General features: G+C 43.7%; 1 protein-coding gene across 1 annotated transcript in view; it reads right to left on the bottom strand.

Moving 5' to 3' along the window:
• The window catches only part of PRICKLE2 (prickle planar cell polarity protein 2), a 153,793-nt gene that overhangs the window by 56,482 nt on the left and 69,336 nt on the right, over positions 1–27,975 (bottom strand). The window contains exons 4-7 of the mRNA XM_036739669.1: positions 10,444–10,557; positions 6,951–7,088; positions 4,723–4,926; positions 4,105–4,291 (exon numbers count right to left, since the gene is read on the bottom strand). Of these exons, the coding sequence (XP_036595564.1) occupies positions 4,105–4,291; positions 4,723–4,926; positions 6,951–7,088; positions 10,444–10,557 (643 nt within the window). The remainder of the gene's footprint in view (positions 1–4,104; positions 4,292–4,722; positions 4,927–6,950; positions 7,089–10,443; positions 10,558–27,975) is intronic.

Raw genomic sequence — 27,975 nt, 5'->3', positions numbered from 1 at the left:
AATACTGTTCTTCCCAGTTCCTTGTTCTGAGACTGACCTTCCCAACCCCCCATGTCCCTGCCCAGAGAGGCAGCTCTGAGAACCTCTAACCTTTAGTAACTTGGGTCCCATCGAGGCTGGGATCCTCTTACTTCTCTTTTGTATTTCACATTTACCAAACTGTCATTTTGGGGCACCCACAGGGAGGCAGATGCACTCAGGCTAGTGCTGGTCACAGCTTACACAAAGTGTGAGCCTGGGTCACCCTGGAACACTCAACATGGCAAGGTTCCCTTTATGTTCCCCATGATCTCTGCCCACCACCCAAAATATTTCTGTTCTAAGGTAGCACATTGCCAGAAGAGCTTCTTCTTGAGTAAGAGGAAGCATCATTTTGATGGCTGGACATGGCTTCCCCTTGTCCCCCTCCCCCCTCCCCCAGGGCCAAATCTTTCCCCAGACCATGTTCTCAAACTCTTATTCCACCCCAGCCTGCAATGAGACTTCTGAGAATGAATAGGACCAATGATTCGGAGCTGCAAGAGACGGTAAAGGCCAGCTAGCGCAATCCTGCCATTTTAGCGATGAGGAAACTGAGATTAAGTAAATTACTCAAAGTCACATTGCTAATAAGTGACTAAGCGTGGATTTGAACCCAGGTCTTCTGGCTCCAAGCCCAGTGCTCTCTGAGATAGAGGAAGATTCTCCTCCAACTGTTCCTCTTTAGCTCAGAGTGCTCCCATAATGTTTTTATGAGGCCGGAGGAGAAAAGGTCCATGGTTTCTCTCTCCTGGGGAGACCAACAGGGACAGCTGGAGTCTGACAAAGATGGCAGATCCGAGGAGTTCTGGCTTGTGGGGACCTCAAAAGAGCAATGTTGGTGGGGGGGATTGAGGGGAGAAGCAGCCAATGCATGGGAGCAGGGTTGAAAAAGCAATTCAGGCCACAGCATAAACGCCCACAGGTTGGGATGCTCCACTGACCCACTCCTGAACCCCACACATCTGGAAATGGTCCTGTCCCTTCCACGGCCAGATCTGCCTTCTTTACAAGGCCTGTAAGCATTTTTCTGAGAGTGCATGTGCCTACGGCTGCTTCATCCCTATGTCTGTTTATAGGACTGTTTACTCGGCCGGATGCGGGGAAAGAAGACCGTTTCCCTAGCAACCGGTCCCTGGTATGAGTATGCAGGGAGCTGCTGTATAAATATGGGATATCTGGATAAGGGGGATCATTCGAAAAGCTCTGGGACTGTGTGTAAGCACAAATTTGCAAAGCACCACACTTTTACTGGGGGAAGGAAAATTCTCTTTTGCAGCAAAGCCTGCATCTTCTTCACAGCGGAGGGTATTTTTAGCCTTGCCGTCCAAAGAAATTACAGGCAGCTGATGAGGACGACGGTACCTTTCCCATAAAACTTGGACCCTTCCCTCTTTTTTATGGAAAAAGGAAGAGAGGGAGGGAGAGTCATACTGTGTTTGAGAGGACGGAAGGGAGCAAGGGACCCAATAAATCCAGCATCCTGGGGTGAGCCAGACCTCCTTGTGCAGCTGTGTGGTCATGCTTTCCCTCTCCAGACACACTGGTGGGGAGCAGGGGGTGGGGGGAGCCGGCCCTTCTTATCAGAAGACATGTCCCACATTGATCATTGCCATTGCTGAAGGTGAAGCCAGTTCCTATCATTCTACAGTAATAACCTAAGCATTTAGGTTCATGGACTTAGAGGTCAAGCCATTTTACTCCTCCCACTTTACAGAAGAAGAAACTGAGACTCGTAGAAGCAAAGGGACATTGGATCATAGGTTTCTAGATTGAGAGCTGGAAAGGATTTTGGAACTTGATTATCTCAATTTATACATGAGGAAACCAAGCCCCATAGAGTATATCTATTTTTTTCTATAGAGCTGAAATGAGTTAGCTGCATAGATTTTGAGCTGGAAGGGCCTCAGAGGCCATCTGGTCCATCCCCTCTAAAGAGGGGAGAGAAAGAGACATTTTATGTAAAAGAGGAGGATCATAGATCTAAAACCAGAGGCCATCTGCTTTAACCCCCTCATTTTACAGATGTTGGAAGTGGGGCCCAGAGAGGTAGTGACTTCTGGAAGATCACCACAGAGTCCAGAAACAAACAGAAGATTCACTAGAAAAGTAAATCCCGTCCCCACTCTTCATTAGAATCTGCCCTCCCTCCCTCCCCTCCAACACGCTCCCCACTTGATAATCCTCCCTGGGCAGCAGCATTTTTATCTGTAAAATAAAAGCACTGGCCTAGATGGCCTGTGAGAGCCCTCAGATCTAAGATCTGAACCATCTGCTTAAGAATCTTCCCTATGATGCTTCCTTCTCCCCACTCTACTCCTCTGACAAGGAAAGCTCGTGCACCCTCCTGAGAACCAATGGCTCCTAGCGCTCTTCTCACTGAGGGCATGATGCTTTGGAAGAGCAAGGATTTCTCCCCCTCCTCTTTTTGGGGAGGGGAAAAGTAGAATTAGGTCAATTTGTACAGCAGTGGATCAGTGCGGGAGAGTATGCTTTGGAGTAAAAGTATTCTCCAGGGCAAGCTTCTTCAACATCAGGGCTGAGGAAAGGCACAGACCAGGGAAGAGACCCAGGCTTTGAAAAGTCAGTGCCGAATGACTAAGCAATCCCCAGGCACCCAGTCAGGCACAGACAGGGCCGCTGATCTTTATCAGTCTCGTTGTCTGACCCCTGGGGCCCCCCACCTCCACCCCCACCAAAAAAAAAAGCTCCCAGGATTAGTCACTGTATGAACAAATCCCTTCTGATGACACTGGGGAAATTTAACAACAGCCAAAAAAACCCAACCCATCCTATTCATCCCCTCCCCCCTTTCTCTGTCCAGCTGAATTTTCTCCCTTATCATAATGACTCCTAAGTGGGCCTAAACAGCTTGGCACACTATCTCCCCATCTACTTCCTTCAGGTAAAAAGCTAGCAGAGACTAAAGAGACTTCCTGGAGTTGCAAAAGCAACACAGAGACTGTGCTGCTGCCAGCCTCATCCCACACAAGTCTCCTGTCCCATCCTGGGCTTTCCAGAGGCAGAATGGCTACCAAGCTGACCTCTGAGCAGCGGAGGCTCTGCTCCCTTTCCCCAATCAGCTGCCAGCTTGTCAAGGAGAGGCTGAGAGGAAGTCCCTTGTCTTCTGTTTAAAGGACTTGTGACATGTGGGATAGATCTATGGCTGAGCTGTTCTTTTCCAAAGGGCATGGGGGTCAGAGGATCATTGTTGAAGTGGACCTCGGAGGCCATCCAGGCCAGCCCTCTGTTTTAACTACTTTGTACACATTGGTTTTTATTCACTTTGTATTTACACTGTGTGTGTGTGTGTGTGTGTGTGGTGTGTACATACACACAGTAAAACTATATGTAATATATTCTATCACAGATACAGTACAGATAGGCAGTATACATATGTGTGTATGTATGTATGGATAATTTTTGAGCATGACAGGACCATTGATTTAGAGCTGCAAGGGACCCTCAAGGCATTCTCTCTCTCTCTCTCTCTCTCTCACACACACACACACACACACACACACACATCCCTTAGAGACCCTATATATAGGTGCCCCTAAGTTTCCTAGTATCTCTAAACCAACGAGCCGAGCCTATCGCCCTCAGAAATTTTACATGTATGCAACATACACACACACACACACACACACACACACACACATGCAATTTCTCTTGGTATATATTGAGAGAGAGAAGATATATGTGTAAGATTTCTGAGGATGGCCCCCAATGTATATATTTATATATTAAAATATATACTATTTTAATACATAACCATTATAGAGGCTAATCTATTTACACACACACACACACACACACACACACACACACCGTATAACTTTATTTGTATTTGTTCTCTCCTCTGTTAGAACATAAGCTCTTTTAGCATAGGGATGGTTTAATTGTTGGGACTTGTATCCCCAATGTCTCCTCCCAGGTAGTGAGTAAACGGAGGTGAGATTTGAGTACTTCCACTCTACTATGTCACCTTCAAGCTGCGAACTCCATCCCCCCACCCCAACACACCTAGGTCCACTGGGTTTGTAGGGAGCCCTGCCTTGGCGGGTGGGCAGGCAGGGGCCTTACCTATGTGCTGGGCACAGGCGTCGCAGTACTCCGCGTACAGGGATTCGAAGCAGCGGCAGCAGTAGGGTCTCCCCTCCTTCATGATGTAGCGCTGACCACCCAACACCGCTTCACACTCAAAACAGCAGAAATGCTTCATGTGCCAGTGCCGGCCCTCAGCCTCTGTGCATTCATCCGCAAAGATGATCTGAAAGGGGGGAGGGGGGAATAAAGCCAGGCTTATCTGTGAGGAATGTCAGCATGCCTGGAGGGGAATAATGTGACCCTGGGCAAGTCACTAAGCCCTGTTGGTCTCAGTTTCCTCATCTGTAAAATGAGCTGGAGAAGGAAATGGCAAACCACTCCAGTATCTTTGCCAAGAAAACCCCAAATGGGTTTTGAAGAGGATGTTCCAGATAGACATTTTGGCCTCTGGGATGGGACTCATGATTAACTTTTTGTCTCATAAGTTGAAAATAAAAAGATGGTGGAGTCCCCTAGATTTCCTAACTATGAAAGGTCCCTGTGGCCAGGCATCTAAAAGGAGTAGAGATGACTTTGGCCAAGGCATCTGGCAGCACAAATCTGGGCTACAGCTGGCCAGAGGAAGATTCCAGGACTGGAAGGGCCCGTGCTTACCTCATCACAAGCTGCACAGCGAGGTTTCAGGCATTCAGCATGGTGCCTGCCACAGTACATCTTTCCATCTTGGTAGAAATAGATCAGGTCCACCAGGAGCTCGTTACAAACCGTGCACATGAAGCATGAGGGGTGCCAACACACCCCATGCCCGGCTCTCGATGCAAACACAGCAATGTCGCCTCCATTAATCTGGCCTCCACACTGTAGGAGAGAGGAAGAGGAGCATTGGGTGAGAAGGCTGTCTACTCCTTCCAGGAGGTCCTGATGGGGCATTGGGATTGATGGGGCAGGGAATCCTCTCCCTGGAGAAGGATGGCAGCTTTTTGGTCAGATTAAGGTACAATTGGCAGACTCTCCCACTGATGCATGTATAAACGTTTTGTTACTATGGTTGTTATCCAGTCGTGTCCAGTTCTTCATGGGCCCATTTGGGGTTTTCTTGGCAGAGATACCAGAGTGGTTTGCCATTTCCGTCTCCAGCTCACTTTACAGATGAGTAAACTGAGACAAACAGGGTTAAGTGATTTGCCTGAGGTCACAAAACTAGTAAGTATCTGAGGCCAGAATTTGAACTCAGGAAAATGAGCCTTCCCGACTCAAGGCCCATAATGCTGTCCACTGTGCCACCTAATGATCCCATATTTTGGGAGACTGCTTTTTTTGGAGATGCCCAGCCTGTGATTACAAACCTGTAGGTGAACTCTCAGTGTGGAATCTCCCTCTGCCAAAATATATCATCAATCTTTCCATAACTTAGTCTTAAAGAATTACCCAGGACTCTGAGAGGCTAAATGTCTTTCCTACGGTCACTAAAATGACTGTGTCAGAGAGAAATTGAGTCAAGGTCTTGCTGTCTCCAAGGCTGACCCTCTGGCCAATATTTTGTACTGCCCTCTAATACAGATGGCTATGAACGTGTAACTTTAAATCTGATGTCAAAAATCCATAGCACTGACCACATTCCTCCCTGGGATGTGGATTCATGGAAGTACAAATGACTTTGGGCCTCTTCTAAAGTAAGATTCCCCTTTCCCTTTACTGCTTCAACCCCAGAGACCTCCCATTTCATAGGATCATAGGATAAAAGATTTGGAGATGAAAAGTACTTAGAGAAAAGAACTTGGCTCAACTCCCTCATTTTTCAGGGGGACTTAGGGCAAAGAGAAGTTAAATGACATGTGAAATATTAAAAAAAAGTAACAAGTAGAGAGGTGAGATCTGAACTCAGGTCTCCTGACTCTGAATTCTGCTCTTTGCATCATGTTCTCACCATACCACTTCTCCCTCTTAGAATTCCATAATACTTAGAACTCCAAGCCAGGATGATGAGATTCTTCCCTTTTCTTCTCTACCATTTTGATATTGCTTCCTTTTTTTCTTTAAAATTTTTTTAAATTTATTTTTAACATTCATTCAAAAAAATTTTGAGTTGCAAATTCTCTGTCCCCCACCCCTTCCCCACCCATTGAGAAAGCAAGCAATATGATATCAGTTTTATATATATGAAGTCATGCAAAATGTATTTCCATATTAGTAATGTTGCCAAAAAAAAGCAAGAAATAAAAAGAAAGTGAAAAAAATCTGCTTTGATCTTCTCCCAGAGTTAATCAGTTCTCTCTCTGGAGGTGGCTAGGCTTTTTCATCATGGGTCCTTGGGAATGGTCTTAGCTCATCGAGTGACACTGCTTTTCTGGTATTTGCCCCCATCAGAATAGGAACTCCTCGGGAACTACTTGTACCTTTCTTTGTATCACCAGCTCAGATTTTCACACACAGTGCTTAATTGATTGGCTAGATAAGGCCTGAGTTTAGAGAAACAGGGAAAAGCAGAAAATGAACCAACAAAATGGAGACCAGCAGATGAAGGACTTCTGGTAGTGAGGAGGCTGTCATCCAAATAGACATTTCTTTCTCTAAACTCTCCCAGCTTAAAGTCTGCCTCCACTCCTTGGGCAACCTCCAATTGGGTGGAAAAGAAACAAATGACTATTGGTCCAATTTCCCAGGGACAATACAACCAAGCCTTCTTTAGCACTTAGCAGACTCAAGGATCAAAATTATCTTTCTATATCTTTAATGACTATCTTAGGACTAGTCCTAAGATAGTCATTATCTTCTCTGTCTTGGAAAGAGCTTTGGGGGACTTGAAGGTCCTCGTTCTACCCCAGTGTGAGGTGGTCAGGACATGGGTAGTTTGGCCTTGTTCAGCTTTTGCCCAAACGTACCTGTTCACAAATGGCTCCTGTCATAGTGACAGGAAACGGCCTGACGTTTCCTCGGCCCAGATTCTCCCGTTTCCTTTGGTTGCTGAAGAGTTTGAGCTCCCTCTTCTCCTCCTCATCCAAGGAATTACAATACCGAACCTAGTGACACAGAGAGCATGGAGAGACAGACTTCGTTAAGACTCCTAGCCTGGGCCTCCAAGCCACCCAGATGGGCTTTTCAGTATTAGACAAGAAGGAATACGGTTGGATGGACCATCCAGGCCCACACTGTAATGACCCCCTGACATGCCGCCATTTAAAGACAACCTTTCTAAAGATCAGTACAAAGTAAGAAGTGTTAGAAAAACTAGGAAACTCGGGAACTGCCCCAAACTCCTCTTCTGATGCAGACTGGAACAGCCTCCCAGTCTTCTCTTGGCAAGCCTCATTTGCTAAGGAAGCAAGACCAACAGACTTGAATCTTTAGAATAACTATGTGTAATATGTGTAATACTTTACAATGCCTGAAGCCACCCTCCTCAGCCTCCTCTCCACTCTGATGGGAGGGCTGGGCGGGGGAGAGCACTCAACTCCTCCCAATGCCTTCCTTTATAGAGGACAGAAACTGGACTCTGCTCACTCTGCTCTGCATCTGCTGCTCCGCCTAGACTCAACCCACTGAACAAGATATCCCGAGCTGTGTATCCTTGGTCTCCTCCCACCTCAATTCTCTGCCTCCTTTCTGTGTGTTGTCTCCCCCATTAGACTGTGAGCTCCTTGAGGGCAGGACTGTCTTTCTTTTTATTAACTGCATACTCAGTACTTAGGACAGTGCCTGGTGCATTATAGGTGCTTAATAAATGTTCATCCGATTGAATCTTGAGTCTTTACAATTAAATTGAAATCCAAATTGCATTTTTTTAAAGGGAAGTGGAGCTTCAATGAAAGTGGAGACTCAGTGAAAAGGTTTACTTACCATCTTCCTGGATCTGTTGTGAACCTCACATGACTCCCTATTGCAACACGCCAAATGGTTATTCCAACTCAGCTGTCTGAGGAGTTGCTAATTGACCCTCTTATGCCTGACAGTTCTCATATCTGACACTCCCTTGTCTTGTTTAGGGATGATTTCAGTGAAATGAAGCCAAGGGAGTGGTGGGGAGGGGGGTCTCTGAAATTCCTTCCAAGGCATTTTGGTGACGGGTACGTGCAAGTATATTTACTTAGGGGTGTGTGTTCAGGAGAGGAACTAGAAGGGGCTTGGTTTTTTGTTTGGATGAAGCCTTTGGGGAGGCAGCTAAGCAGACAGCTTCACCCCCTCCTCCCTTTCCCAAACACAGTGAGCCAAGATCAAGGAATGCTCAACCATGTCCTCTGTGTTTGGTCTATGGAAGACCAACCTGGGAGTCAACGTCAGATGGATGGCATCCAACTCACTAAGAAAACTTGGAAGCCAGAACACCTGAGTCTGCATCCTGACTCAGACGCTTCATAGTTCTGTAAGGCACAATCTTTCTCAGGTTCACTTTCCTCATCTGTAAAACGGGGTTGTTATGAAGAGGAAATGCAATAACACGTAAAACTCCACAAATGCTGCAGCGTTGTCTGTCAGCTATTTTTACTATTAAATAATTTGAGTTGCATTCTTTCTGTGACAAGTACTGAATTTAGTGGAATGTCAGAGGTGAAAAGGCCCATAGAGTTCACTTAGTCCAATCCTCTATAGAGATCAAATGACTTTTCCAAGGTCACACCGCTGGCTGGTGGCAGAATCAAAGTCAGACCCGGGTCCTGCTGGGCCTGGGTCCAGGGCTGTTTCTATCAAACCACAGCACGTGGCTTGTGTATGATCAGGATTTCTGATTTGAGGGAAGAAGCGGATGGTTGGCGTATTTACCTTGCCAATTATCTTTTGTTCTAAAATGAGCATGCTGAATGGGCCTAATTTGCCCACTGATTTGCACATATTAAATTGTCACTAACATGAAAAGGCAATTTGACGGTATCACTTTTCATTTAAAAAAAAGCCCACAAACCATAGTTCCCCATACGGAAACAGAAAAGAGAGACTCTCTGATGAATAAAGAGAGAAAAGTACCTGTGTGCCTGTGCTGAAGAGAGGCTGTGAGCAGCCCCACAACATGTATTTAGGGTTCACAGACAAACTTTTAAAAGAAGGTATACTTGCTGAACTTGTAAAATCCTGCATATTCATTCCCAAACTGGCTCACTAGGTGTTATGTTACACGACTGTTTCTCAATTTTAAAGGGGAAAAGGAAAGCCTATGTGGATGAAAATAGGACTGGATTCAATTGTCAGGAGAAGGCCCAAATGCCCCTGTCCAGGATATCGCCCATCTCAGGATCTTATTTTAGAGCCTGAAAATCACGTCCTCCCCTTTTTTCTTCAGATATGGTGAGCTAAGATTTAGAAATGTTCGATCCCATCCTCTAGGATTTGAGCTTGGTGGAGGTGGCGGTGACGGGGCGTGGGGGGTGGCAACCTGGGAGTAAGTGTCAGATGGATGGCACTCATCTCTTAAAGAGATTTCTTTCTTTCATTAGATGGGCCTTTTAAGGCCTTAAGCTGGGCCTTTTATATGAGCCCTATTAATGTCTGGGTGTAGAACATAGCTTCTTTTATGGGATTATCTCCCTTCCCCTCTCCTAGAGTTTAAAAAAAATTCATTTCCACTTTGTAAATCTGGTTGCCTGGGGCATGAGATGTCTTTAAAAGAACATTTTGAAATTTACATTCACAGGTGATTTCAAAGATTGGAAATGTCCATGGCCCTGACCTTTGTTTGTTAATAAGAGGCAACCACTTTTCCAGATTTTCACTGAACTAAAAGATATGAATTCCATAGTGATGAAAAACCCCAGACTTTTCTCATCTATAAACAGGGGAAGATAATAAATCCTTCCTCTTCAAGTTGCTGTGAGGGTCCAACAACAAGCCTTGAAGTATTATGTAAATGTTAGCCATGATAGGCTATTACTATTGTATTCAGAATTACAAATCTAGCCACCTAATTCATCCAACAAAAGAACCACACACCCAATGCACAGGTAATGGTGTTGAAAATTAACGGGAGCCTGAGCGTGTTTGCTAGGCCAGGACTGGCAAGATGAATTTTAACCAGCTCCAACATCTGTAGTCACCAAATGGACAGATTTTTCTTCTTAGATCGAGCAAGTATGGACACGAGCCATTGATTTCATTCTGCGCATGCTCCAGGTCGTCAGTTAGTCTGCTAGGAGAGGCCACATGGGATAACACCCTCCAATCTGAACCCCTGGCTTAGATACCCCCCCTCCCAACTCCCCAGGAATCTAAGCCAGTTGACTTTGGCTCACATGAACAAAACAGAAATAAAAGTCTGAAATAGAAAGAGCCAATTTTCTCTTTGAAGAAGCCTTAAGTGGTGGTACAGGGATTACTCCCTCAATGTAATTACTCTTCCAAAAGATATGAAGAAGCAGAATTCTGGAACGGTCCGAGGTGACTCCTTACCTCATTGTCGTGCGGAGGCAGCTGATGCAAGAGCTGCTTGATCCTCAGCTTTTCTCCAGGACTATTGACATAGGGCACCTTCTCTTCTGGGAGACAGCTATAATACTGGTGAACCTAGGGGTCAGAAAACAGATGGTTACTTCCCTGACTGGTCTACTCAGACTGCACCAAAAGATCGAATATGGTAACTAACCATGAAAGCCAGAAAGCCCCTGGAACAAATCGACACCTGACCACGTATGAACTGTGCCCCGGGAAATGTGTCTGCCATTCAGCAAAAAGCAAAGAAGCTTCCTCTTTGCCCAGGGTTGAGGTAAATCTAATGCCCCTTCCTCGCAAAAGGGAGCTGAGTATTCACGCTGGGGGAGGCATTCTCATCAGAATTCCTAAAGGTTGGACTTTACCATTTTCTCAGGTACACTCCGGCATGCTAGCGTGCGTCCCTGGCCAAGGGGATATGTCAGTGCCTGTTTCTGTACTGGAGTCTAAAGCTGCTCATTGGCATTCAACACACTCCTCGGGTACCTCAGCCTCCACCTACACCCAAAACCCTCCAGGCCTTCTCCGCTGCTACAAGGAAGCACCCCAACAGGCTGAGGGCTGCTAGAGCATTTCACTCATTCCTCGGGCTCCTGAGCATGTAATTACAAATAATTATGAAGGTATTAAGTAGTATGAACTTCTGGGAATGCTCATGTTTGTGATTTTTATGGATATTCTTGGGCTCTCAACATTTGTCCAATACTCGTCTGGAAAGTCACCAATAACCCAAAGTTATCCAGATGGAAGAAAATGGGCTCTTAAAAACTTCACAAAACCTGTGGTGGCAGTGGACATGCTGCTTAATGCCAAAGTAACAAGGAGAGAATAACAAGGAGAAGATCACAACACAGTGTTTGCAGGATCTACAGGAGGCCGGGAAAGATCCTCCGTGCTGTCCCAATGACATCATGGAAAACTCACTTTTCAAGACACCTATACCATTACCCGTGGCTCCAGGAAAACAAGGTATCTGGTGGGAGCTAAGAAGGGGAAAGTCAGGGAAATCAAAGCAACTGGATCAGATGGATTCTACCCGATGTCTGAGTTTCTTTTGTAGGTGGTCAATTATTTTAAGTGTTAAGTGAAGAGACAGAAAAAACCTAATTGCATTCAAGAAGCAACATTCTGAGTGGGAGGTGACCTCTTAGCTTTGAATGACCAGTTTAAAAAATAGAAGAAAGTCATCTTTAGTTTTCATGTATATACATATATATATATATATATACACACACACACACACATATATATATACACACACATACATATATATATATGTCTATATAAATCTATATGTGTGTGTGCGCACACATGTGTGCATGTGTATGAATCATCTTAATAGAGAACCAAGGTAATATATAAACAAACTTCTTATTCTGGAATCGCTGAGTTTGGAGTGGTGGCTTCTCCCCAATATGTCCCCAGGGACATTTGGCAAAGTGAGACAGAGAGGAAATATGGAAAGATGGCCCCAAATCACCTAGTATAGAGATTAACAACACTTGAGTTTTACACACACACACACACACACACATAAATTAATTTCAAACTAGAAGCTGACCACTGACCAATCATCTGCTTGTATGTGAGAAGAAGCACGGTGTGGTGGGCAGGGCACTGGATTTGGAGTGAGGAAGGCTGGGGACATAGGAAACTGCCAGAGGAGAAAACTCCCTCTTCCAATAGAGGTTCACACCTTCTCTGCAACTTAAAATCTGACAGGGTTGGCTGTGACATCCAGAGGGTAAGGGGCTTATTTGTTTGGGGTCACATGACCCCAAGTCTTCTTGGTTCTAGGGACAACTTTCCATCTCCACCACATGGCTAGGAAAGCCTGGTTTCCAATCCAGGCTCAGATGCGTATGTATTGTGTAACCTCGGTACATCCCTGCATGGCTCTCTGAACCTGTTTCCTCAGCGTTAAATGCAGAGGTCAACCTTGATGTCCTCTGGGGGTCCTTTCAATTCCTAGTCTAGTATGCTAGGATTTAAGACTGTACTTCACTCTCTTTTTTCCTCCCTTTGGAGGGGAGGGCTCCTTAAATCTATTCCTCTTGGGGAGCACAGCAAGTTGAATGAATCCTGTCCCCTCTGGCCCTTGGAGGTGTGGGGGTGGTGAATGCCCTGTGGTACTCAGGCTAGTTACCTGCCCAAAGGCCTTTGGTTCAACATTAGTTCATCAGCTTCCCAATTCCTTCTATGCTTCTATCACATTAGGAACAATCATTAATATTGAGTGATTCATTATTCATGCTGGAATAATAAGAATGGTACAATTACAGCTCAGTGTGTGCGTGTGTGTGTGTGTGTGTGTGTGTGTGTGTGTACGCGCACTCTCTCAGCTCAGCAATCCAAAGCCCTCCCAAGGGGCTCTTAGGAGCTTAGGAAGCTCAGCCAAATCCTTGTACTCAGGGCCTAGGCCTATGTAGGGCTGGCTGGTTGTGCTTTTGCAAAGTCTCCCCCAGGCCAGATGTACCCCAAATCAAATGGTCTGGACTTTGCAATGGCTTTTTTTTTCATTTTAAAATGCAGGAGAGTGTGCAGGAGAATAAGATAATGACTCTAAAGTACTGTGAACACCTCAACATGCTTTCTAATGGTTTTATTATCATCATCATCATTATTACTGTATAGTGTGGTATACAGATCATTAGCTATTGAATTAGGGTAATACCTAAGGTCAAATCCTGCTTCTGCCACAGTCCCTCCCTAACTGCCATGTACTTATTTTGTCTTTAATCTTCATTTACTTATCTTAGCAAATATGACAACATTTGTAAAGTGCTTAGGACAGTATCTAGCACATAGTAAGTCAGTCTTTCCTTTTACTCTCACTCCTTCCTTCTTTCCTGTCTTCCTTCCTCCCTCCCCTCCATCCTTCCTTCCTTTTCCTCTTCCCTCCCTCCTTTCCTTCCTTCACTTACTCCATTCACTTGTTTCTTCCTTCCTTCCGTCCTTTCTTCTTTCCTCCCTCCCCTCCATCCCTCTTTCCTTTTGCCCTTCCTTCCTTCCTCCCTCCCTTTCTTCCTCTATAAGCCCCTTGTGAGCAAGGACTGTTTCCTTTTTTGTCTTGTATCTCCAGTACCTAGCATGGTACCCAATACATAGTGAGTATTCAATAAATCAATCAACAAGCATGGCTGACTGACCAATTGACAGTCTTTTAGGACCACAGACAGTTGTCTAAGATTCAGGTGAGCAGCCCATCTTCATCAATGGAGACGAGCTCCCTGTATCAGTAAAATTAGAGGTCCAGACCAAAAAAAAACCCCATCACTAATCATTAAGTTCATGAAAATCAAACCACAACATAAACTTCTACTATGAGATGTTGTGAGTCAGTATTGACCTTGGTCATCAGATAGAGATCGAGGTCTATGGGCCAATTTCAAAATTGTTTAGAGGATTCATTACTGAGATTGACTTTCATCCCAAGGCCAACCAATGATCATTGGATCGTTGCCATTCTAGACTACAGAGAGAATCACAGAATTACAGATGGAAAAAAAGCTCTGGAAATCATTCTGTCCAAAGCTTTCACTTCACAGATGAAGAAAATGAGAAACCCAGAGAGAAGTGGTGACCCATCAAAGGTAATCCAGCCAGCTAGATATTAACAAAAAGAGAACTAGAGCCCATGACTCCTGATTCTTAATCAAGGGCATTTCCCATTGCACCATGAGATTCAGCCTTCTTGAATACCATGGCACAGGCCAGTCTGATTGCTCCCTCACTCATTTATACATGCATTTTACCAGCCTGAAGTGCATTTAGGGTTAGGAAAATGGAATGAACTGTTTCAGGAGGAGTGGGGAGCTCCACATTACTAGAGGTCTTTAAAAAGAGACTGGATCACCACTTGTCAGGGGTGTTAGAACTGAGATTCATTGTTGGTTATGAGTTTGATTGGATGCCCAATGAGATCCTTTCTGACAATGACATTCTTTCATATTCTATTTGACACTAAACTAGTCAGTCGACAAACATTTATTAAGTGCCTACTATGCACAAAGTGCTGGGGATATGAAATTTCCCCCTCTTAATCCAAGTGAAAATCTACTGAGTACTTCCTCTTAATGTGAGGCGAGAGGAGAAACTGATGATGATAAATGTTTGCTGATGAATCCGGTCTTTAGAATCACTTGATAATCCAGGAGGAAAAATACATTCCTCCAGCATTGTCCAAGAATGGTCCCCTTTCCCCCTTGGCAATCTTCACCAGAGCACAGAAGGAAGCAGATGGATCGGAGAGAGAAGGCAAAAAATAGCTATCCTGAATTCCCGATCTGTTTCTGGCTGAATTCGGAAATGGTGAATATGTTTTCCCTCCATCCTTCTCCATAATAAAACTACTGTATGGCCCAAAATAAATAGAAAAGAAAGCAACCAGTGAGGGGAAATATTCAGTGTACTTCCTGGCACTACAAAAATCCATTTGGCTCCAGCCCTGAAAAGTCCTGTGTGTGATTTCTTTTTGCCCAAACATATTTTGCTCTCTAATGTCTATGAGGACATAAACAAGTCTATGGACAACAGCTGCTGGTAAGCTATCCTCGCCCATTTGGAACTTTCTTTCTCCCCTTCAGGTTCTTTGCTGATCCTGTATTCACCTCCAAAAGTTGGAGTGAGAATGGCCATTAGGCACCAAGTTCACAGTCAGACTTGGACTTTGTCTGGGTGAATCATCCCAGGTCATGGTTTCTTAACCTGGGATCCATGAACTTTGTGGAAAATATTTTGGCAACTTTATTTCAACGTGATTGGCTTCCTTTGGGTTCCTATGTCTTATAGGCATTATTCTGAGAAGGGGTCCACGGTTTTCACCAGATAGCCAAAGGGGTCCAAGACAGAAAATGTGAAGAATGTCTACCCTAGGGTGACTTTTCCTTCACCAAGGGCACTTCGGACATGGTGAGCTGGCTCACAGAAAGCCTTTGGTTAAGGTCTTGGTTAAGCCCCTGCAAATGGGAGGGCTGGCTGGAAGTTCATTTCCTCTCAGGGCTGGGAAGAGATTTAGAGAGAAGAGAGAGTGAGACTCTGGGGCCTCGCCCAGTTTGCAACGCATTTGTGCTGCTAAGAAGGAGCTGCTGCTTTGACAGCATTTCTCCCTGGGCACAGTGAGAGAGTCACATGCTGGTGGGGGAAGGGTGGAGAAGGGGGCAAGGGATGGGAGCTTTGATTTGGGGAAAAGCACAATAATAAATAATGACACCTGGCCCTGGGCAACCCTAGCAGTTTCCAGACGACTTCCACTCACTTCTGTTTCCATATCCCTCTACTTCACAAAAATCTAGCAAGGCAGGTAGGGCTGGTACAGTGCAGAAAGACCTGGGTTCAAATCCCACTCTGATCCTTATCACCTGGATAACTGTAAATTAATCATTTAACACTCCCAGAATCTTAGCTTTCTCATATGTAAAATGGGGATAATCACACCTGCAGTAACGCCACCATAGGGTTGTTTGTGAGGCTCAGATGAGACGCTGGAAGGAAAGAGTTACATCAACTTTGAAGAGCCATTATTAGATCTGCTATTATTATTGGGGGAAAACAACATATACCCCTACGGAGTTCTAAATACAAGGTCTAGACAGAGAAAGGAGCTGGGTTCAAATTCTGCTTCTATCATACTGGCCGTGTGACTGTGGGTAAGTCATTTAACCATCTGCCTCAGTTTCCTCCCTGGTAAAATGGGGCTTATAATAACGCCGATTCCCGGGGGTGGTTGTGAGGATGAAGTAAGATAATATACGCAGAGTGCCTGAGACACCTTACGACATAGTGCTATATACAGGTTAACTCTTGTTTCTATAATTATCATTACCTCCACTTTCTAGATAAGGAAAGTGAGGTAAAGATAGGTGAGATGACTTGGCCAAAGTCACCACGTTAATGAGGGGTCTCCTGATATTTGAGCCTAGAGCTGTCCCTCCCCCGCCCCCTGCCCAACCACACACAGTACTCCATCTCTCATCTCTGTGCCTTTGCACAGGCTGTACCTCATGCCAGCAATGCAGTCCTCCATCACTTATACCCCTTATCATCCTTCAATGCTCAGCCTAAGAACCATATCCCACATGAAGCTTGAAAATTTTATTTTAAAAAAAATTTTTGCTGGGATGTTTGTTTTTCCATCACAGACACTTACAGATTGCTCCCACGTGGAGAGAGATCTCGTCTAACAAAGGAAAACATGAAGTAAAACTAGTAATACCACAATGTCATTTGAAAGTGCATGAAATAATTCACATCTGTAGCAAACCTTCTCTATTAAACAAATGAACAGAAATGTATTTTCTCTCCCTCCCAACTCCCCACCACATCGGGAAGAGGGAAAAAAAAGAAACAATTTTCGGTAAAAAGTCTAACACAGTCAAGCAAAACAAATTCCCTCAATGGCTATATACAAATGCGTGTGTGTGTGTGTGTGTGTGTGTGTGTGTGTATACACACACATACACCTATATATGCACATATACATATGTATATATATATATACACATACATGTATGCATATATGGCTCATTCCACAGCCTAAGTCTGTCACCTCTCTGTAACTGACAGCATGGTTCATCCCCAAGCCTCTGGAATCATGAATGGTTATTGGATTAATGACAGCTCTTACAGATTCAAAGTTAAAAGCTTTTCCTGATTCCTCACCAGCACCCAGCCATAAGTGCCTCCCACCCCTGATATTACCTTATAATTTTAAAAAATGGTATCCTAGATGTAGATCTGGAAGGGACCTCAGAAGCCACTTCGTCCAACCCCCTCATTTGACAGATGAGTAAAATGAGACACAAGGAGGCTAAGTGATTTGCTCAAGGCAATACAGGCAGCAAGAGGGAGAAGCAGCATTTAAAACCAGCTCCTTCCTTTTACATATCTTGCTTTTATCCATATGTGCACATTTGTTTCTCCGGATAGACTGTAAGCTTCTTGAGAGTAAGGGCTGAGGCTCTTAGCACAGTGCCTGGCACACAGCTTCTCAGCAAGCCTAAGAACATTGATGCTGGGTCCAGATCTCACCTTTAACAATGCCAGAGCCTCAGTTCTCACATCTGTGAAATAAAGAGACTAAACAGCCCGTGAAGTAATTCTCTTCCAAACCAAAATCTCTGACATCTAGGCTTTCTTTCTGCCACAGTAGGATGCCTCCTTATAAAATGGTTAATGTCTCTGAGGTCAAGTGAGGAAGCCTATGGGAGGCATTGGGAAACAATCCAGGCTGAATCCAGAAGGAAGCCAAGTCTAGAGAAGGGTCAGACCTTGGTCCCTCCCACATCCCATGGCCCTCGCTCTGCTGTTTTGACTTCTAGTGGGAGTCCAAGCTGACAGGTAGAAGGAGAAGGGGCAGAGGATCCAGAATGCTCAGAAACAGAAGGCACCAAACTCTCATCTCTGGCATGCCATGCCATGCACTGAAATGTGGGCAAGATTTTATAGAAGCCTATATTAGCCGTGGGACTAATAGGAACACTGGGTCTTTATTTCCTGGTTTCCCTAGCTTGCATTTTAAGAGACTTGGAACCTCCTCACCTCTCAGTTAATCTACCTGCCACATGGAGAGGCAATCAATGGTGACCCCAGAGGAGGAATGACAAGCAGAAATGGGCTGCCTTGGAGAGCAGTGTCATGGAGAAGCCAAGCTATAGAACACAACACAGATCTCCAGTACCTAGCTGGTTTTTGTTGTTGTTTTGTTTTATTAAAAGTGCACACTGGTTCCCTAGGTGGATATTTCAATAATATTCATTTAACAAAGCAATTCTGAGCAGAGAGAATGGATATAGACTTCTGCTGCCTGTGTTTCTGTCCCTCATCCCTTTGCAAAAACAAGAACTCTGCCAATGACCTTCATTAGCAGCATCTGAGAGGATAAATAGCACCCCATCTTTTAACACCAACCTCCCCAATCTCTTCTCTTAGATACCTAGAATCCAATTTAAATTGGTTTACCTTTGAAACATTTTGGGGGGAGGGGGATCACAGCTAATACCTAAACAATGTCTCCAGCACTCTTGTCTCCTTCCCACATGCTTCAGATCAAAATCGAAAATAAAAAGCTCATGGTGGGGGGGGGGGTGTTGCAACAGAGGTGTTTCTGAAAGGAGAAAGCAAGCAGCTATGTCGGAACAAGTTCCCTCCAGGCCCTGGCTCCCCTCACATGGTTTTGGATTCTCACATAAACGTTGGGAAAAGTGGGTCGGGGTAAGAGAGAAGCAAAGCAAACCTGGCCCATTCCTTCCACGTGTGCCAGGGCTAAGCAGTTTAAGTAACTTCTGTGTTAAAAAAAAGAAATAAAAAGATGAAGGAAAAAAATTGCTAACAATGTGATATTTCTTTAAAGAGAAGGGGGAGAATAACTCTTGTAGGAAAAGCTAGAAAGTTCTTTAAGGCCAAGCCAACTGTATTTGGATAAATTGAAGAAAATGATCCCAACCTCCTAGGTCTACATACTGTAATTTCAAGTCACATTAGAGAATCTTTCTCTCCTTCCCATGACTACTTACCTCGTTTCCCTTTTAAGGTCCATTCTTCACTCAAAAGATTAAACTGTCCATTTCAGTTAGGATATACATTTCCTTTTGGTTAAGGGAATTATCTGTTAGTTAACAGCTTCAGCCTGCCTTAAAAAGGGGGGGGGGTCTCAGGAATCTGAAGAGTGAGCTCAGAATTGTAAAAAGAGAGTAGGAGGTAGAGTCAGAGGCTCTGGGTTGGAATCCTAGGTTAAAATCCCTGTGGGCTCACAAGTCATTTAACATCTCTGGGTCTCAGTTCCTTATCTGAAAAAAATGCAGACTAGATTCCCTCCATGGTGCAATTCCAAGATTGCAGCCGCTCGGTTACGTAGCCATTCCCTCACCTCAACTTTCTCAGTATCCCCTTTGATCAGAGACTTAGGGCTACAAGTGACCTTATAGGCTTTCTAGTCTATCCACAGAGACCCAGAGTCCTGAAATGGCTCGCCCAAGGTCATACAGGTAGGGAGAAGCAGAAACACATTTCAGACCCAGGTCCTGACTCCAAATCTAGTGCTCGTTCTACTGCACCCAAAGAATGTCCTCTTAATCCTGTGTGCCTCAGTTTCCTCATCTGTAAAATGAGCCAGAGAAGGAAATGGCAAACCACTTTAAGATCTTTGCCAAGAAAACCCCAAATAGGGTCACAAAAAGTTAGACACGACTAATAGACAAAACAAGAACAAACTTGCATTCTTTCTTTGCTGAAAACTTTGACTGATAGGTCCCTCCCAACAGCCTCGTAATAAGGGGAGTTATGTGGAACAGTAGACACAGCACTGGTACTTGGCGTTTGGAACTGTTGCCTCAGTACCATCTGTAAGACTCTGGACAACCATTTAACCTCTCACTCAGTTTTCTTATCTGTAAAATGGGCATAATAATTGCATTTGTCTCACAGGTGTATCATGAGGATAAAATGGGATAATCAACATAGAGGGCTTTGCAAACCTCAAATGTGACGTAAATGTTGGTCATTATTAACTACTCTGTATTTATTATACTTACACATACACATATACATAACTCAGCTGTTACTGTTGCTGCCCAGGGTCTCACGGCCAGCAGGTGTCTGAGGATAGATTTGAACTCAGGAAGATGAATCTACCTGACTCCAGGCCGGGAGCTCTATCCACTGCAGTGCCACCTAGCTGCCCGAGGTAACAAGTGCAACCCATTTTAAAAGCTCCTTGGAACCTGGGGCAATTTCTTTTTTATCTCTGTATCACCACCTCCTAGCACAGTGCCTGGCACACAGTAGATGCTTGTCAATTTGATGGATTAAGCTGGGCAGGTGGGTAGGCAGGTGTCTGAAAACCAAATAATTAAGGACGCTTCCTATTTCTACAACTGAGAACTCATGATTTGTTGGCCTGAATTTAGCCTCCCCTGGCCCCAGAAAGCCTGTGCTTAGGGTGGGCCTCCAGAAAACAAAAATAGTATAATTCACACATTCTAGACAAATGGAGGCCTACTATCTCTTCCTCAGGGACAGGAAGCTTGGGTTTTAATCAGACCATAAATGCTCCCTGTTAACATAAGTATCAGCAAACATGACTCCAATGAATTCACATGCCCCAGTTCTGTCCTCGGGTCGGCGATATGTGTATGCTTATGAATAAGGCAATATTTTAAAAAATGCATCTGCCCTAAAACACAAAGGTTCTCACTTTCTAGCAGTTTAAAAACAACAACAGCCTTACTAACATCGCAAACTGGTATTCCCTCCACTGCCTCAGGAGAGGTCCTTTTTTAAGACCTTGTGAATAAAAGGCCCAACTCTGACCTCTTGTAGACATTCAGGTTATCTTTTGGCTAGACGGGATAAGACACCTACTAGGAACAGCCACAAATGGGCAATTCCACTGTACCCCACCTGTCTTAATTTCAAAGGGCAGCTAAGACTGATAGGGAGACTATGCATTGACTTCTTCCTCTTACTAGAACTGATTATGACTCATGATCCTCAGAATACCACACACACACGTAAACCTATATTTAAAATCTATGTGCACATATGTACACATGCATGTACACATACATATACACATAGACACAATACATATATGCATACACATGTATACACTTGCACAAGTCAACATTGTATACAAGTCAACATTCCAATATCATGCCATTGTGGAAACAACATTGAATCTGGGGTCAGGAGACATTGGTTTAAATTCTCTTTTTGCCACTTAGTAGCAATAAGATCTGAATAAATTACTTAACCTTGCCAGGACTCAGGCTACTTATCTATAAAGTGAGATTTCTGTAGATTTAAATAATTAAAATATTTCAATATGTATAAATAAAATTAAGTCAAAACATTTAAAACCAATTTAAAAGGCTGGTGTGTAGATCCAATTAGACTATGTATATTAAACACTTAGCAACCCTCACAACGCTACTATGTAAATGTCAGGCATTAATATTTGTTCTGTGAATTTTCCACAGAAAATCTATAATCCTATCTTGGCTCGCCACAAATCCTTACAAGGCTACTGTCTCCTGCACTGTCCTGCTGCCGCGCGTCCAAGCAATTCAAATCTCGATAAATCAAAGCTAATTTCAGAAGGGACCTCTGCTCTCCGCATCATGATTCCGAATACTCCAATGCCAAACAAAAACTTTTTAGATGATCTCATTCTGAATAATTCACGTTATGGTTTCCCTCTATTAATATAGAACAGCGATAAGAAATCTTTGGGGATAGGGAAGGCTAAGGCCAGCTAGCTTCCTTCTGATTTCAGGTAACCCTATAATTCAACAAACGTTTACCAAGTGATATTGATTATACTGTGTGCTGGGGCTACAGAAATGAAATAAGATCCAGCTCTTGATTTTGAGGAGTCTGTAATCTAATTATTATGATTATTTACAATATTAATAGCTAATATAGTAGATTTGCAAAGAACTTTGAATTTATTATCTCATTTGATTTGATCAACTAACCTACTTACTAACCATGTGACAAAATAGAAATGATAAGTGCTTACAGCAAACTTCGAATGGCCCACGTCCTTATGGAAATATATCATGAAGATAGAACCTAAATATTAAATCCAATCAACTAGTTTTGGTTTTCCTTTTTGCGGTGGCATTGTTCAGTCCACTGCTTCAAGAGGCCAGAAACTAATTTCCCTGGGGTGGCCGCCATGGTAAAGCTTCTGCATAGTTAAGAAAAAAGAGCAGTAGAAAAGCTATGAACAGTGATTAATCTGCTAATTACTATTTCACAGGGCAGTGATAACAGATGATAACTTATCAGCCCAGTGAACAGTGGGATAGAACCAGAACTGCTAGCCTTCATTAACACTCTTCTAACAAGCAACTCAGCCTCCCTCCCTCCATGTTCTTCACTTCACCAAGCTCTCAATCTCTGAGTGCTACCTTTTAAGTCTTCACTCAATCTTCCTTCTCCTTTAACTGGCTATTACTTGGAACTGTAGAACATTATTTTATTTGCTACCCCTACCGGTGTCCGTAATCTCCGATAGAAAAAAAGATTTTCCGCTTCTGGTATAAACACTACTAACAACTGGCCTTTGAGTCCATCCTGTTTACTACATACAGTTTTTTCTAGGTCTGAAAGTGGGAGCATCAATGATTTTTGACTTATGAAATAATGATCTTACTCTCTTTCTTTACTCTTCCGTTTCTTTAGCTAAAATGTGCCCATCAAGTGAGGCAAAGAGACTCCTAGGATAACTTAGGACAATAGTAACTGAAGGGATTCCTGAGACAAATCTAACAACTTTAGAAAATGATTGTCAGCTGATCAAATGTCCATACAAATCCTGCTTGTATGCCTCATCATGGCCTCAACTGGTGTTAAGGTTCTTGAAGATCATGGCGTCAGGCCCCAAACTGTCTGGTAGTCACACATTAAGCTGGAATGATTTAAGATTTGGACCAGGGATGAGCTGTGGCAGAACATGACCAGTCTAGCAAAGTTTCAAGAGGTTAATCTCCAGTAGTTTGTCTACCAGGCGATGCCTTTTTTGGCGGGGGACAGCAGTGGGAAGCCCACAACTTAGAAATTCTATTTACTGAAGTGTGAAGAGGTAGGGATCTGTACCAGTGAAGAGAATACTCATACCAGTAAACTTGTGGATATCTGAAATACTGAAATAAAAAATTTAAATCTTTTAATGTCTGATCTCTTCTTGTCTACTGAGTCAAGTGCAAATTTCTTAGTCTGGAGCTGATAGATTTCATCATCTACCTTTCCTACACTATTCCCTCCTGGCATCCCATGCTCCAGTCAAACTAGACTATTTGTCGCATGCACGTGCACGCGCACACACACACACACACTCTATACTTTCCTCCCTCTATGCTTTTGCTTATGAGTTTCCAATAGCTGGAATTCTATCCCTAAGGAGGAGTCAAGATACCAATGTTTGTAGGCAATTTTCCAGGAATACCATGAACATTAGATCAACATTAAATAATGAGAACATAATGAACTTTTCTCTATGCTAATGTAAGACAGCAGAGATGTGAATAACAGAGCTGGCAATTCTAAAATGATTACTATTTATTCTCAGAACCAATTATAGGATTCTTTTTTTTAAAGAAAAAAATAGACTGCTACGTTGTTTTGCCTCACATTAAGAGTAGAAGGTATTCTCTGGGCATCCATCAATGAAAGGTGGGGTGAGATGGCCCAGGATTGTGCTGAGTGGCAGTGGGTGAAAACCTTGGATTGTCCTCAAAATGGTCATAAGGTTCTTGAGTGGATCTGGGATTTGGTCGGCATAAGAAATTCTAACCCTTCAACAATACAGGTTGGCTCCTTCTCTGCTACCTACAGTCTTAAGGAACTGGAAGTACTGAGAGCAGGGTCGCACAGTCAGGCTGTATTGGAAGCAGGACTTGAACTCAGCTCTTCCTGGCTCGAAGGCCCATTCTTTCTGCCCATCTCACCGTACTGTTTCTCAAAATGGTCACAGAAAGATTTAAAGTTGACGCAGACCTTAGAATAATCACTGAGTCCAACCTCGTCACTTTACAGACAAGGAAACTGAGGCCCAGAGGACTTAAGTGACTTAGGCAACAATACCCAAGTACTAAGTAGCAGAACTGAGACTTGGACCCACATCCTGACTCTGAATCTAAGTCTCTTTCCATAACCCTGCATATCCATGGTAAGTTGGGGTAACTGATGGTAATTAATAAATCCAGAATCCAAATGACCTCAAAGGCCATCTAGTCTAACCACCTTACTTTACTGATGAAGAACCCAAGGTTGGGAGCAGTGCACAAGGTCCTGCAAGAAGAAAGGGACAGAGCTGACAGCGACACCTGGTCCTGACTCTGACCCAGAGTTCTTTTCACCATATAATCAGTCCCCTTCCTTCTTATCATTTCAAGGTGTCTGTTCTCACATTTCTGGAATAGAGTGGGCTGGCAATCTTTGGCCAGAAGGAAATAGCTTCAGAGAAATGATTTGACTTGCCCCCAGTGACAGAGGCAAAGCTTCAATGTGGATGGAAGATCTCAGACACCCCTGCTTTACACTCTCCCATGTGGACATCGTGATTCCTCTTCTGGAATCTATGCCCCAAAGCATACCGCTTGGGACATTCTCCTTCTACTCAGAGGAATGGTATTGAAAAAGCCCACTGAGTTGGAGGTCAAGAACCATGGTTCAGCTCAGAAACAAGCTCTGCCTGTCAAGCTTTGTATTGCCTTATCCATGAAAGGATGTGGTGGGATGAAGTCAGAGGGGTCAAATAAGTAGCCCTCCTCAACTCTCTAGGGCAGCCCAAACCAGATTAAAATGTAATTGGGAAATGTTTTCATCTTCTTTTGTCCTTTTCTATTCCACTATGTTATGGAAATGCTTGTTTTATTTCTTAAGTTCAAAATAAGACATATAAAATTTTTTAAAAGAAAAATAAATAAAATAAAAATAGATAATGTTGAAATGTGGTTTTCTAAGTCAATATGTGGCCCATGAGGATCCTTATGCACAATTTAATGGCCCCATTTGGATGCCACTGGACTTCTTGTCCTCTAAGTTTCCTTCCAACTCTTCCTCCAGCTCTTCTTTGTGATGCCTCCTCTCTGGCCAGGAGTTTCACAACCCAAAGCCAGCTTCTTTTACCCAAGTGAGTGGTTCCAACATTAATCTCTTTATATACTATAGACTCAGCTTAGATTTTCCCTTTTCTATTTCAAATCAATCTCCTGAAAAACTAATGGATTCAATTCAACAAATATTTTTAAAGCATCTACAACACAAGTGGCACCGTGTGAAAAAGAGAGGATACAAAAACACGAGTCCTTGCCCTCATGGAGATTACATTCCATTGAGGGAAAACCTGTATCAAGGTAAATAAATACTGGACAGACACAAAATAAATAAAAAGGTAAGTTCAGCAGTGGGGTGGGACGGGTTTAAATGCAGCAAGTGGATCCTGAGCTCTGCTTCAAGAGAAAGTAGGATTCTAGAAGGCAGTGGTCAGGAGGGAATGCATTCCAGATTCTGGGAGATGGAAAGTTGACTGACAGAAGAGTATAACAGGAAACAGAATAGAGATCACACTCAGCAAATCCTAAACCAAGTGTCTTCCTCTAGAAACCAGCTCCTCCCTCCTCTTGATTTTCCAATGTCTATTAGTGGTACCATTAGGGGGTTTGAACCCCTAGGGCCATCTTGAACTCTACTCTCTCTTGCTGCATGTGCAGAATTGCCAAGTCCCACTAACTTTCCATCCAGAATGCTCCTCGTGCACCGCCTTCTTCCAACCCCAACTCCACCAGCCAAATTCAGACGCTTGTTTCCTATCACATGGGTTTTTTCAATCCAATCCATCAATTCATCCAACTGTATCCCTAATCCATTCTTTCTCCTCAGATCCTTCCTACTCTCAAGCACTGTTCCAGCCATGCCACTTTCCTACTCAAAAACGTTCAACAATTTACCCAGTGAGGCCTGGTGGTGGGCAGTGCTTATATTACTGGCCTGTGTACCTACTTCAAAGCATCTCCCTCACCACCAGATTAGGAGCTCCTTGAGAGCAGGGACTGTCTTTGACCTTTCTTTGAATCCCCAGTGCTTAGGACAGTGACGGGCACATAGTAGGTGCTCCGTAAATGCTTACTACCTGATTGATTTCATGGATATTTTGTAGGTTAGTCTCATAGTCATGCCTTGAATCTTGACTTTTTAAAGTGCTTAGAATATATTTTTCTTTTATTTATGTTTTTGTTTCCTTTTACGACTTCTGTTTCCAAAGAATTCATTTCTTTCAGTTCCTGCCTTTATTATCAGAGAGGAGACATCTGCCCCTTTCAGGATCCTAGTATCATCGATTTCCAGCGAGAAGTGACCTTAGAGGTCATCTAGTCCAAACTCTTCATTTTACTGATGAAGAAACTGAGGCACAGAGAGTGGAGGACTTGTCCAAGGTAACCTGGTTAGTACATGGCAGAGCTAGGATTCAAACCTGTGTCCTCTGTCTCTGAAACTAGTACTTTTCCCTCTACCATACAATGCTTTGTGGGCAGCCGGGCAGCACCATAGTGCACTAGGCATGAAGGGGCGGCTATGTAGTGCCATGGCGCACTGGGCCTGGAATCAGGAAGACTCAACTCCTTGAGTTCAAATCTGGTTTCAGACACTAGTTGGGGCAAGTCACTTTACCCTGTTTGCCTCAGTTTCCTCATATGTAAAATGAGTTAGAGAAGAAAATAGCAAAGCACTCCAGTACCTTTGCCAAAAAAACCCTAAATGGGGTCATGAACACGACTGAAAAATGACTGAACAGAACAGCCAATGCTTTTAGTGAGCTCTGGATTTTCCCAATGCTTTGTGTGAGCCTATGCCATGAGGAAATTGCAGTGTAATCCAATGAAACAACCCAGCTGTGTCCGTACTTTCTCACCTAACTGCTCCTCTGCGTTGGAGAGGAAGTGGGTTTGTTCAGTGAAACCATGTGAATGCCAATGAAGCCAGATGCCTTGCATTTCTGGACTGAAGTGGTCCACCATGTGTCCAAGAATGGGGAAACTGGGATGAATTTCATGGCTTTTGGGGCTGTCTGTATCACTAGTGAGCTGTACTCACTAACTTACGGATGGATGGAAGACTCCCACAGATTCCTATCTACCCTGCAGTGAGCCTTGCTTTACTCTGTAAACCTAATTTTCTTGGGTGAAGACATTAGCATCCTGTGATTGGACCCTGAGCACTGATCAATCACGCTAAAAGCACTACTTCACTTCGTATTCAGTGCCCTTCTCTCCATGGCCCAGGCTTGCTAGAACTTTCACTCTTAGATTTACCTCTCGCAACTTACTGTATATTCAAACACAATTTGTTTAGCCATTCCCTAATCAGTGGGCACACACTTTGTTTCTAGTTGTGTGTGTGTTTTGCCATCACAGCCAATATCCTTCTCCTCAAAATGCAGCCACTCTCTTGACCTCTGTGCTTTTTCTCATATTGTCCCTTCCTCTTAGAATTCTTTCCTGTTCCACTATGGTACAGTAGAGAGAATGAAGGGTCATGAGTCTCAAAGCCCTGAGTTTGAATCAGCTATGCCACTCACTCCCTGTGTGATCTTGGGTAAATGCTTTCAACTTTAAATTTAATTAAATTTTAAATTTAATTTTCAGTATATATAGTTATAGGTATAGGCATATGTATGTATATTTAGTTCTTATCTCCTGTGCTAAGCTGCTTGAAGGCAAGGAATGTGCTTTGTTAGTCTATATATCCCTCATAGAGGCAACCTGGCCTACTCGACAGAGAGCAGGCCCCAAAATCAGGAAGACCCAGGCCACAGGAGCCTGTGACACTTGGTGGCTGTTGGATTTGGGTAAAGTCACTTAACATTTCAGGGCTCAAATGCAATTCTCTAAGGCCAGAAATTGCAAAGGCTGATTCTTCATGCCAATGAAGCCTGGCAAGTCAAAGCACCACCACCCTGACCATCATCTCTCCTAGAACCCTGAACTC

The sequence above is a fragment of the Trichosurus vulpecula genome, chromosome 9, assembly GCF_011100635.1.
Source record: "Trichosurus vulpecula isolate mTriVul1 chromosome 9, mTriVul1.pri, whole genome shotgun sequence".
NCBI classification, from domain to species: domain Eukaryota; kingdom Metazoa; phylum Chordata; class Mammalia; order Diprotodontia; family Phalangeridae; genus Trichosurus; species Trichosurus vulpecula.
The sequence above is the reverse complement of the archived record's forward strand: the minus strand, read 5'-3'. Positions and strand labels throughout refer to the sequence as shown.